The 12,814-nt window shown below is 46.8% G+C and overlaps 1 protein-coding gene across 2 annotated transcripts in view; it reads right to left on the bottom strand.

The window, feature by feature from the left end:
- Positions 1-4,629: 4,629 nt before the first annotated feature.
- Positions 4,630-12,814, bottom strand: part of SYT11 (synaptotagmin 11) — a 27,459-nt gene continuing 19,274 nt past the window's right edge. The window contains exons 3-4 of one of the 2 annotated variants that reach the window (XM_017862119.1): positions 9,198-9,321; positions 4,630-8,637 (exon numbers count right to left, since the gene is read on the bottom strand). In XM_017862119.1, the coding sequence (XP_017717608.1) occupies positions 8,327-8,637; positions 9,198-9,321 (435 nt within the window). In that variant the 3' untranslated portion in view covers positions 4,630-8,326. The remainder of the gene's footprint in view (positions 8,638-9,197; positions 9,322-12,814) is intronic. The other variant, XM_017862120.1, reaches the window with a different exon arrangement.

The raw sequence follows: 12,814 nt of genomic DNA, 5'->3' as shown, positions 1-12,814 counted from the left end.
TTTTTTGCATTTTTAGTAGAGACAGGGTTTCACCGTGTAAGCCAGGCTGGTCTCAAACTCCTGACCTCGTGATCCACCTTGGCCTCCCAAAGTGCTGGGATTACAGGTATGAGCCACCGCACCCGGCCTGTAATCACAGCAAATCCCGGCATCACTCAATAGAGCCAGGTAACAAAAACCTGCACATGTGTCCCCCCTGAATCTAAAATGAAAGTTGAAAAAAAAAATTATGGCCGGGTGCGGTGGCTCACGCCTGTAATCCCAGCACTTTGGGAGGGTGAGGTGGGCGGATCACGAAGTCAGCAGTTTGAGACCAGCCTGGTCAACATGTTGAAACCCTGTTTCTACTAAAAATATAAAAATTAGCCAGGCATGGTGGCACCCTCCAGCTACTCTACTCAGGAGGCTGAGGCAGGAGAATCGCTTGAACCTGGAAGGTGGAGGTTGCGGTGAGCTGAGATCACACCATTGCAGTCCAGCCTAGATAACAGCAAGACTCTGTCTCAAAAAAAAGAAAAAAGAAAAAAGAAAAAAAAATTACTCAAGCCAAACATCAAACATTAACGTTTACCATTTAATGTTTCACTCAGAAATTAAACTTTCATAACCCAGTGCAAGCTGCATAAAGAAAAAGATAATTTGGCCAGGTGCGGTGGCTCACACCTGTAATCCCAGCTCTTTGGGAGGCCAAGGCAGGCGGATCACGAGGTCACGAGATCGAGACCATCCTGGCTAACATGGTGAAATCCCATCTCTACTAAAAACACAAAAAATTAGCTGGGCGTGGTAGCAGGAGCCTGTAGTCCCAGCTACTCGGGAGGCTGAGGCAGAAGAATGGCATGAACCCGAGAGGCGGAGCTTGCAGTGAGCCGAGATGGTGCCACTGCACTCCAGCCTGGGTGACAGAGTGAGACTCCGATTCAAAAAAAAAAAGAAAGAAAAAAAAAAGAAAACGATAATTTATTAAACCTTAGAACTGAGAAGGCTCAGATCTGTCTGAAGACACGGCTTCATCTGAGGTCAAATGATGTCATGGAGTCTGATTTCTCTCTCCCCCTGTTTTAGCTGTACTTCTGTGCAGACTCCGTTCTCAGGCTCTCTCCTCTCTGAGGCACAGTGACTAGAGGCGCCTCAGCCCCACATCCTCCCATATTGAGGTCTAGGGAGATACTTCATGGCTCTTGAAAGGCTTTGAGGCCGAGTGCGGTGACTCATGCCTGTAATCCCAGCACTTTGGGAGGCCGAGGCAGGTGGATCGCCTGAGGTCAGTAGTTCAAGACCAGCTTGGCCAACATGGTGAAACCCCATTGCTACTAAAAATACAAAATTAGCTGGGCATGGTGGCACATGCCTGTAATCCCAGCTACTTGGGACACTGAGGCAGGAGAATGGCTTGAAGCTGGGAGGTGGAGGTTGCAGTGAGTCAAGATCACGCCATTGCACTCCAGCCTGGGCAATAAGAGCAAAAACTGCGTCTCAAAAAAACAAAACAAGCCAGGTGCGGTGGCTCAAGCCTGTAATCCCAGCACTTTGGGAGGCTGAGACGGGTGGATCACGAGGTCAGGAGATCGAGACTATCCTGGCTAACACGGTGAAACCCCGTCTCTACTAAAATACAAAAAACTAGCCGGGCGAGGTGGCGGGCGCCTGTAGTCCCAGCTACTTGGGAGGCTGAGGCAGGAGAATGGCGTAAACCCGGGAGGCGGAGCTTGCAGTGAGCTGAGATCCGGCCACTGCACTCCAGCCGGGGCGACAGAGCAAGACTCCGTCTCAAAAAAAACAAAAACAAACAACAAAAAAGCATCACCCGTTTTCTACTGACCTTTTGACTATGTAAGCCAATTAATTCAAAATTATTCTTTTTTTTGTTTTTGTTTGTAAAAAAGCACTGTTCTCCTGTTTTTAAAAAGTTGGTTTGGCCCGGGCGCGGTTGTGCTTCAAGCTGGTAATCCCAGCACTTTTGGGAGCCGAGACAGGCGGATCACGAGGTCAGGAATCGAGACCATCCCTGGCTAACAACGTGAAAACCCGTCCTACTATACAAAAACAGCCGGCGACGTGGGCGGGCACCTGTATCCAGATACTCGGGAGGCTGAGGCCAGGAGAAAGGCCGTGAACCCGGGAGGCGGAACCTTGCCAGTGAGCCGAGAGTCCGGTCCACTGCAACTCCAGCCTGGCCGGCCAGAGCCAAACATCTGTCCCTCAAAAAAAAAAAAAAAAAAAAAAAAAAAAAAGTTGTTTTTGGGGAAATAGGGGTATTTGGTTACATGAAATAAGCTTCTTTAGTGGTGATTCTTATTTATTTATTTATTTATCCATGAAAAAGTTCGTCGTTAAGAACTGATAAACTATGGTAAGCCAACCTTCTTTAGCGATCTATCAAATAGCAGTCCTAGTCACCCACAGTGTGACTACATTTTCTATACACCAATAATGTCCAGGCTGAGAAGCCTCGACAAATGCGTAGACGACAATCCTGCAGACCTATACCATCGATTCAACAAACATCTAGCTCCCCTAAACGCAAAGAGAATTAGACCATAGCCTAATTACAGCTTACCCAACCTCCGGAAGGCGGTCGCAATACACGCGTCACGTTAGCACAGGAGCTGGAGGAACAGGTCGACCCACGCAAACCCGATAAAACTCAGCAGGCGTCGAATAATTTTATTAGTTGAATACAAATATGGATAAAGACTAATTACCCGGATAGGTTTCACCCATGTTTACCAGGATGTCCTTGATCCCGACTTGTGATCCCGCCCTCCTTGGGCCTTCCAAAGTGCTGGATTACAGGCGTTGAGCCACCGCACCTGGGCTTTAGTGGGTGATTTCTGAGATTTTGATGCACCCATCACCAGAGCAGTGTACACTGTACCCAATGTGTAGTCTTTTATCCTTCACCCCTCCCACCCTTTCCCCTGCGTCCCCAAAGTCTATTGCATCATTCTATTTTTTTTTTTTTTTTTTTTTTTGAGATGGAGTCTCACTCTGTCACCCAGGCTGGAGTGCAGTGGCGCGATCTCAGCTCACTGCAACCTCCACCTCCCTGGTTCAAGCAATTCCCCTGCCTCAGCCTCCTGAGTAGCTGGGATTACAGGCACACACCACCACACCCAGCTTATTTTTTTGTATTTTTAGTAGAGACGGGGTTTCACTATGTTGGCCAGACTGGTTTCGAACTCTTGACCTCAGGCAATCTGCCCGCCTCAGTCTCCCAAAGTGCTGGGATGATAGGCGTGAATTACCACGCCTGGCCTATTGTATCATTCTTATGACTTTGTGTCTTCATAGGTTACCTCCCAATTCACACAGTTTACTGCACAATTAATCTTATAGACAGGTTCAAAAGTCTATCAGCTTGTAGGAGGAAAACAGAATTTCTGAAAATAAACAAGATTAACCTTTGGTTTCATGGGTGTACTTATCTCCAAACTCACCAAGTTGTATATGTACAAAATGCGCCAATAAACTGGTATTTAAAATTAAAATAGGCTTGGCATGGTGGCTCAAGCCTGTAATCCCGGCACTTTGGGAGGCTGAGGGGGCTGGATCACAAGGTCAGGAGTTTGAGACCAGCCTAGCCAAGATGGTGAAACCCTGTCTCTACTAAAAGTACAAAAATTAGCCAGGCGCGGTGGCAGCCGCCTGTAATCCCAGCTACTCTGGAGGCCGAGGCAGAAGAATCGCTTGAACCCAGGAGGTGGAGGTTGCAGTGAGCCGAGATCGTGCCACTGCACTCTAGCTTGGGTGACAGAGCAAGACTCCATCTCAAGAAAAAAAGAAAAAAAGTACAAAAATTAGTTAGGCATGGTGGCGCATAGCTGTAGTCCCAGCTACTTGGGAGGCCGAACCCAGGAGGTGGAGGTTACGGTGAGCCGAGATAGAGCCACTGCAGTCCAGCCTGGGGAACAGCATGACTCTGTCTCAACAACAAAAAATGTAAATAATAATAACAGTAAATGAGGCCAGGTGCAGTGGCTCACACCCAGTACTTTGGTAGGCCAAGGCAGAAGAATAACTTGAGGCCAGGAGTTTGAGGCTGGCCTGGCCAATATGATGAGACCCCATCTCTACTAAAAATACAAAAATTAGCCAAACTTGGTGGTGCACACCTGTAGTCCCAGCTGCTTGGGATCGCTTGAACCCAGGAGGCGGAGGTTACAGTGAGCTGAGATTGAGCCACTGCACTCCAGCCTGGGCAACAGAGCAAGACTGTCTAAAAAAAAACAAAGGTAAATGAATGAATGAGGGAACAGAATTGGCCTGTCTCAGGATTGCTTTTTGGGATAAGTATTTCCAATTAAAGGGGCAGATTGATTCTCAGCACTAAGAACCATCATCTCTCCCTCTGGTAGTGATGGTCTCAGAAATTACATTTCAAGAGGAAAACAGGAAGACTAGAACTAGGACTACAGCAAGCAGCAAACCAACCCACTTGCCAAATGAGAGTATCTAGGATGGGAGCCTGGAATCTGCATTTTTAAACAAGTCCCCTCAGATGATTCTGAAGCGAGTGGTCTGGGGACCACAGTTTGGAAAACATACCCTAGAACATCCTTTTGGACTCTGAGTGTTCACCTCACTGATAGGCCTCCCGCTTTCCAGAGAATCAGGCTGACATCACTGTGCCTATTTAATGTGAATCAGTCTTTATTTTGCACTTGTGTGGTGCATTAACAAATTCAACATACAAGATAGCATTACATATTGTAGGTTAGCATTACAGCATTATGCAGTTTCACACAATTCATGTTAGCTTTTTCAGTTTTTCTTTTTTTTCAAAATTTGACACATTTATTTTATTTTTGAGTTTCATTTTTACAAGAGAAGACACAAGGTAAAGAAAGACAACCACTTTGGAGATGGATCATGGTAAGGGCAATGTCACTGTCATGGCCATAGTACAAGCCTTCCAAGAAAAGGAACCTGCGTTATTCCCTCTCCTAAGCAAGCTGCCCCTGTCCCACAAACCAGTTCTATCTGTTTTCACATCTAGAGCACTATCCATAAACATGTCCATCTTGGCTGTGCTCCAGTGAGATGAACTGAAAGAAGGAATAACTCGTAAAGGGATCTTTGTTATTAAGAAAAATTATTGTCTTCCCAAAGGAATCAAGATATCTGCAGAGAAGGAGCAACTGTTGGAAAATCAGGAGTGACCATTCCCTAACCTATTTCTGACCACGAATGCCTTGTGCAAAAGTTAAGATGTGACTCTCTTGTCTTTCTTTCAACTGACTCTTAGGAGGAGGCATTCCTCCTCCACTCTTATCAGTTAGCTCTGGAAAGAACAAATGAGAAAGCCAAAGTCAGCTAAGAAACTTTGGGACAGCAAAGTCAAGGGCACGATGGATCAGGCCTGAGGTAGGAGGAAGGAGCCCTGTACTGTCCGCCTCTTTGCCTTTTTCTGGCAAAGACACTGAGGCAGTTCCTAGGCTACAGAACAATTGGTTCCTCCGCTGTCACCTCAGCACCCACTGCTCAGTAGACCCAAAGAATGCAAGGAATAAAGCTACAAGGAAATGGGGAAGAGAGAGGAGAGTGGGGTGAGGCTGTTTTCCCAGACGTTTGTCAGGAGGAGCTACAGAGGCACACACAGCAGGGCAAAGACCAGACCATCTCCACCTGTTGTTTTGCATTGTTTCTGGGAAGGAAACAAAAGCGGGTTTGATCAGCGATTTCTGATCTTTAGACATTAAGGCGATGAAGAGGAACCATTTAAATTTTTTCCTAATGGGGCTTCAGAATGCTCCTGTCAGATTTACATTAAACTATCTCAAAATGCATTTTTAGAAATCAAAAATTATTTTCTTCTACTTATGATACAGTATTTACATTTCATGGGGTATAGGACAGAGACTAGTGGTGTGACCCCAACTGATGGTGAAATAGTGAGTCAGATTATGGGGGATGGGGGTTGGCAGGGACAAGAACAGAGAGTAGGCTTTGTGACTGCTCAGAATTGCTCTGCATTGTCAAGAACATGGGCTGAAATCAAACAAAAGGTTTAGGGGGAGCAGAGTGGTTTTAAATCCACAAAAGCTAAGGGAACACTGAAAGCAAGATCACCCCCTTTCCATGGAGACTCAGCTTTCCGACTCCCTTCGCCAAAGCAAGGTTAAAAGTGATGTTCTTGTGTGGACTCAACTAATCTTTCATGCCCTGGATCAAGCGGTTAAGCAACAGTTTGAGTGAGTTTCTCCTCAGGTGGGCAAAAATATCTACTGCCTACCGAGTTTACCTCGTTTATTTTAATTAATTAATTAATTTTTGAGACAGGGTCTCACTCTGTTACCCAGGCCAGAGTGCAGTGGTATGATCACGGCTCACTGCATCCTCTACCTCTGGGCTCAAATGATCCTCCCACCTTAGCCTCCTGAGTAGCTGGGACCACAGGCATGCAGCACCACACCTAGCTAATTTTTTTTTTGTATTTTTGATAGAGATGGGGTTTTGTCATGTAGCCCAGGCTGGTCTTGAACCCCTGGGCTCAAGCAATCCCTCCACCTCGGCCTCCCAAAATACTGGGATTACAGGCGTGAACCACTGTGCCTGGCCTCAAGTTTACCTATTATCCATGGAGTCTGTGCCATCTGAAAAGTCTCAACATTGGAGACATAGCTGCTGTAGGAGTAAAGAGACTTGAATTCTAATCCCAGAAATATGCTGAATCTCTCTCAACCTCTATTGCCCAGTGGTGGTAGAAGAATTGCATCCTGTAGTTCCCCCATCCCTTCACTATGTGGTAAGACATATGTTCCTAGAACTATGCAGCTTGTTTTGAGGAAAAGAACGCTCTGAAAGAATCCAACTTATCTTCATTCACTCAGTCACACTGTTATTTTTTTAAGAGCTAAATTTTTATTGAAAAATGTAAGGAGAACTTCTGAGGGCCCCTTTTTTATGAAGCAAACATTACAACATCTAAGCTATTTGAGAATAAGACTCTAAAGCCTCTCCATGGTCAGCATTTCTGGAAAAACAAAGGCCAGTGTAATTCTTCAAACCTCTGATGACTTCCAACCCATTAACCAAGAAATGGCTGTCCCCACAGTAGATAGCTGCGAAGGGGAATTGCTGTCGCCACTTGTCTTCTCTCCTTGTCCTTATACCTGAAAACAGCGTTTGGGATCAGCTGGATGTGTTCACTGGTACTATCCTATAGCTGAATTTGAAGTCTCCAAATTCCTTTTAGAGAAGTCATCAAGTTTGATAAAAGTCCAAGTTCTGATGTATTGGATGCCTAAGTTTGATGTATTCTCTGTGCTTCAGTTCAGTCTGTCAGTTAATTATAGACTACCCTTTACTAATTCATAGCAGAAGAGCTGATAGCAAAAATACCCCCATTTCTCAATTCCTTTCTCCTGAAAACCTTGCCTCATCCACCCCACCTTTGTTTCTTGGCTTACTACAGACCTCTAGACCTTGAAGTCAAAGAGCAGAGATATAAGAGGCAATAAAAAGAAAAGATGAGAATGATGAAAACATGAGGTTTTATAAGAGCAAAATTTTCTTCTGCAGAGGTGGGGAGTGGGAGAAATTCTCCAGAAAAGCCCAATAAAAAGAAGCCAATTGCAGATAATCAGCAAATACAATGCAGCACAAAACACAATTTCCATGGATTAAAATCTGCAACTTGATATTCGCAGTTAGGTTAATTTCTTCAGCTTGTATTAGACATGCAAGTATATGGTTACATTGTTATATATAGATTTGTAGGGGTCTTTCCCTCTCTTTTGTCCCCCATTAAAAAAACAAAAAACAAACAAACAAAAAAAAAACACAAAAAAAACAAAAAAAAAAAACCAGAGGCCGGGCATGGTGGCTCACACCTGTAATCCCAGCACTTTGGGAGGCCAAGGCGGGTGGATCACCTGAGGTCTGGAATTCGAGACCAGCTTGGCCAACATGGTGAAACCCATCTCTACTGAAAATATAAAAAATGAGCCAGGCATGGTGGTGGGCATCTGTAGTAATCCCAGCTACTTGGGAGGCTGAAGGAGGAGAATCACTTGAACCCGGAGGGCGGAGGTTGCAGTGAGTCGAGATCTCACCATTGCACTCCAGCCTGGGCAACAAGAGCGAAACTCCGTCTAAAAAAAAAAGATTCTAGCGCCTTGCAAAGGAGAAAAAAACATCAAACATCATTGCTAAGAACTGATCTGCAGCTGTGGTCACGTAGGGTGTTCTTTGTTGAGTTTGTTTTGTGAGAGATTTTCTTCTACAACTAAAACAAGGTTTTGAGTCCACTTCTCTGTCATCTCTTTCCCTGCCACATCGCTCCCCAGCCTGGCCCCGGGGGTTAGAGGAGAGAAGAACAGGATTAGTATTCGCTTAGACTGTGCCACTTGGCCACAGGCTTGCGGGGGCTCTCGCAGACCTCTCTCCAGTGTTCAGCACCACTGGCTGTGACACTGTGTGCCCCCAGGATCAGCCTCCCCACCACCTCGTTCTTGGTGGTGCGATCGAAGTCGATAACGAGGAACTCGATGCTGATATCAGGCAGGAGGTCAGCGGGGATGTCGTAGATGAAAGATTCGTTGAAGATGGGGTTCAAAGTGCACTTCTTCACATGGGTTTTCTTCTTGGCAATGCGCTTTCTGCCGTAGTAGACGTTCACCTTGACATAAGGATCTGGGGCCCCCAAAGAGATAAGAAAAAGGGAGACAGGCCTATGACAGAGTCCTCTCCTGTGTAATGGTAATTTCATGTTGGGAAAGGTGGGGGGCTCTGCTGTTCATATCTTTGATGGCCACCCCATGTGTTCTTTAGTGATTGCACAATAAACACACATTGACTATATGTGAGTCTGTCTGCCTGGACAACGGGCCAAGGAAACCAAGCAGGAATAGAACAGAACAACTTTCTCAAGTTAGGTCTGAAGAATGATACCAATAAGTATTTTAAAGGGCACAGAGACAAATGCCTGCAGCCTTTTTGAGAAGTCTCTCTTAGCACCTGTCATGCAGGATACCTTGCCAAATGTAAAGACCCCATTTGTTCAACTGAAGAATCTTCCTAGCTAGGGAAATCTATTGGATGTAGACACTCATTGGGAAGAGAATGTCTACAGAAAGAGGAGTAGATTAAATTGAAAGAGGCAAGGATCTTGAAGTGTGGAGGTCTATCTGGGCCACAGGCAAGGAGTCGGGGGTGGTTCAGACAGTAAGAAATAGGTTGAAGTAAATAGCTGCTACCTGAGAGACCGGTGATATCCATCTTCGGCAAGTGTCTGGCTTTGAGGACCACCACTGTCATTCTCTGTGCCACAGGCTGATATGACAGAGACACCTGGAGCTCCCCTCTGCTGATGCACTTCTGTGAGGAAGAAATGGCAGGTGAGAATACTGTCAGAGGGTGCAGGGCAGAGCACAAAAAGTGTGCAGAGCAGTGGGAAGAGTCTGGGGGAGGACGAGTGCAGGAATGATAAGTTTGTTGGAAAGATGCTCATCCCCTAGAAACGTCTTATGATTTTATTTAACAAGGAGGCAGAAAGGATACATTATAACCATATTCTGATATTAAATAATTTGCATGGAGAGCCTGCATAGCCATAGCCTTGCATTTATGAGCAGGACCTCTGGAACCAGAGTAGCCTGGATTCAAATCCTGACTATTTATCTTTTTTTTGAGACAGGGTCTTACTCTGTTGCCCAGATTGGAATTCAGTGATATGATCTTGGCTCACTGCAGCCTCCATCTCCTGGACTTTAGCAATCCTTCCACCTCAGCCTCCTGAGTAGCTAGGACTACAGGTGTGTGCTACCACACCTGGCTATTTTTTTTTTTTTTTTTTTTTTTTTTTGAGACAGAGTCTCGCTCTGTCACCCGGGCTGGAGTGCAGTGGCCGGATCTCAGCTCACTGCAAGCTCCGCCTCCCGGGTTTATGCCATTCTCCTGCCTCAGCCTCCCGAGTAGCTGGGACTACAGGCGCCTGCCACCTCACCCAGCTAGTTTTTTGTATTTTTTTAGTAGAGACGGGATTTCACCGTGTTAGCCAGGATGGTCTCAATCTTCTGACCTCGTGATCCGCCCGTCTCGGCCTCCCAAAGTGCTGGGATTACAGGCTGGAGCCACTGTGCCCGGCCTTTTTTTTTTTTCCCTATACACAGAGTCTCACTATGTAGCCCAGGCTTGTCTTGAATTCCTGGTCTCAAGTGATCCTCCCACCTCAGCCTCCCAAAATGCTGGGATTACAGGCATGAGCCACCGTGCCCAGATGCTATTTCTTATCTGTGACCTTGGACAAGTTACTCAACATCTCTACTTCAGATTCCTCATCTATAAAATGTAGGTGAAAGGTTGTACCTACCACATAGCATTATCAAAAGGATTAAATAAGTTAAAATTTGTAAACTGCAATGGTGCCCAGCACATAGTGTGCACTATAGAAGTGCATCCTCTCATTTGGTTCTTAACCTTTAAAAAGTTCAAAGACTGTACGGTGGGAGGTAGGAAAACTGGGTTTGAATCTTAACCTTGCCACTTACTCACCACATGGCCTTGGGCAAGTCCCTGAACCTGTCCCTGCATTTCACAAGGTGAATATCCACACCTGCTCTACCCACCCCAATGTGCACTCTAGTGTATTTTCTCCAGCCAAGTCAGCTTCCTCCCTAGCACCCTGATCTTTGTTTCTCCATCTTTAAATGTGATGCTAGGCTCCATTTTGAGCTTGAAAAAAACCTCTAGTCCTCCAAGAACTTTTTTTTTTTTTTTGAGACAGAGGCTTATTCTTGTTGCCCAGGCTGGAGTGCAGTGGCATGATCTCGGCTCACTGCAACCTCCGCCTCACGGGTTCAAGTGAATCTCCTGTGTCAGCCTCCAGAGTAGCTGAGATTACAGGCGCCCACCACCGCGCCCGGCTAATTTTTGTATTCTTAGTAAAAACAGGATTTCACCATGTTGGCCAGGCTGGTCTCTAACTCCTGACCTCAGGTGATCTGTCTAGCTTGGCCTCCCAAAGTGCTGGGATTACAGGCGCGAGCCACCGCGCCTGGCCCCTCCAGGAACATTTTAAAGAACATTTGCGTAGGCACTGCATGCCAGGTTTTGAGGATCCAGAGCTGATGTGACTCAGCTGTTGCTCCCAAGGAGCTTACCACTCAGTAGAAGAGACAGAGAAGTAAATAAGCATGTACGGGACTTGTCAGAGAAATGAGAAGCCTGTCTAAGTGCTCTGGGCACCTAGAGCTGGGAGATAGAGGGAAGACTTTACCAGCTGATGCCTGGACTGAGTTGCTGGGGGTACAAAACCATGAAGCAATGGGCAGAGAGATGATCATGTCAGGCAGGTGGACAGGAGTGGCTGGCACAAAGGAGTTGGGCCTGAAACGGTAAGCTGTGTTTAGAGAATGGCTGAGAGGTGACTATGCCTGAAGTAGGGGTGGCTGATAGGACAGGTAGGTCAGGAACCTGGAAAGGTGGACAAGGCTGGAGTAAAGGGCTGTTGGGACACTACCAAAGAGCACAGTCAGCAGCACCCATACAAGAGGAGGTTGGTGAGTATAGGAGTGGCAAACCTGTCATTATTTTTTTTGAGTCTGTTGCCCAGGCTGAACGACAGTGGTGAGATCTCAGCTTTCTGCAACCTCTACCTCCTGGGCTCAGGAGAGCCTCCCACCTCAGCCTCCCAGGTAGCTGGGACTACAGGTGTGCACCAACATGCCAGGCTAAATTTTGTATTTTTTGTAAAGACAGGGTCTCACTATGTTGCCCCGGCTGGTCTCGAATTCCTGGGGTCAAGCAATCTGCCCACCTTGGACTCCCAAACTGCTGGGATTGCAGGTGTAAGCCACCAGGCCTGGCCAGTTGTCATCATTTTATTAAAATGATTATTATTTCAGAGAAAGGTGGAGAATGAACTAAAGTGGAGAAAGACCAACATCAGAAAGCTTAGTTAAGAGGCCGCTGTAGCCGGGCGCAGTGGCTCACGCCTGTAATCCCAGCACTTTAGGAGGCCGAGGCGGGCGGATCACGAGGTCAGGAGTTTGAGACCATCCTGGCTAACACGGTGAAACCGCCATCTCTACTAAAAATACAAAAATTAGCCGGGCGTGGTGGCGGGCATCTGCAGTCCCAGCTACTCCGGTGGCTGAGGCAGGAGAATGGCGTGAACCCGGGAGGCGGAGCTTGCAGTGAGCCCAGATTGCACCACTGCACTCCAGCCTGGGCGACAGAGCGAGACTCCGTCTCTGGAAAATAAAATAATTAAATAAATAAATAAATAAATAAATAAATAAATAAATGCTGGGCGCAGTGGCATGTGCCTCCAGCTACTCAGGAGGATTGATTGAGCCCAGGAGATCGAAGCTGCAGTAAGCTGTGATCGAGCCACTGCACTCCAGCCTTGGCCACAGAGCAAGACCCTGTCAAAAACAGGCTGCTGTGGCTGGGTGCAGTGGTTCACGCCTATAATCCAAGCACTTTGGGAGGCCAAGGCGGGTGGGTCACCTGAGGTCAGGAGTTCAAGACCAGCCTGGCCAACATGGTGAAACCTCATCTCTACTAGAAATAGAAAAATTAGGGCCGGGTGCGGTGGCTCACACCTGTAATCCCAGCACTTTGGGAGGCCGAGGCAGGCGGATCACGAGGTCAGGAGATCGAGACCATCCTGGCTAACACAGTGAAACCCTGTCTCTACTAAAAATACAAAAAAAATAGCCGGGTATGGTGGCGGACGCCTGTAGTCCTAGCTACTTGGGAGGCTAAGGCAGGAGAATGGCGTGACCCTGGGAGGCGGAGCTTGCAGTGAGCCAAGATTGCACCACTGCACTTCAGCCTGGGCGACAGAGTGAGACTCCATCTCAAA

The sequence above is a fragment of the Rhinopithecus bieti genome, unplaced genomic scaffold, assembly GCF_001698545.2.
Source record: "Rhinopithecus bieti isolate Rb0 unplaced genomic scaffold, ASM169854v2 scaffold_64010, whole genome shotgun sequence".
NCBI classification, from domain to species: Eukaryota; Metazoa; Chordata; class Mammalia; order Primates; family Cercopithecidae; genus Rhinopithecus; species Rhinopithecus bieti.
The sequence above is the reverse complement of the archived record's forward strand: the minus strand, read 5'-3'. Positions and strand labels throughout refer to the sequence as shown.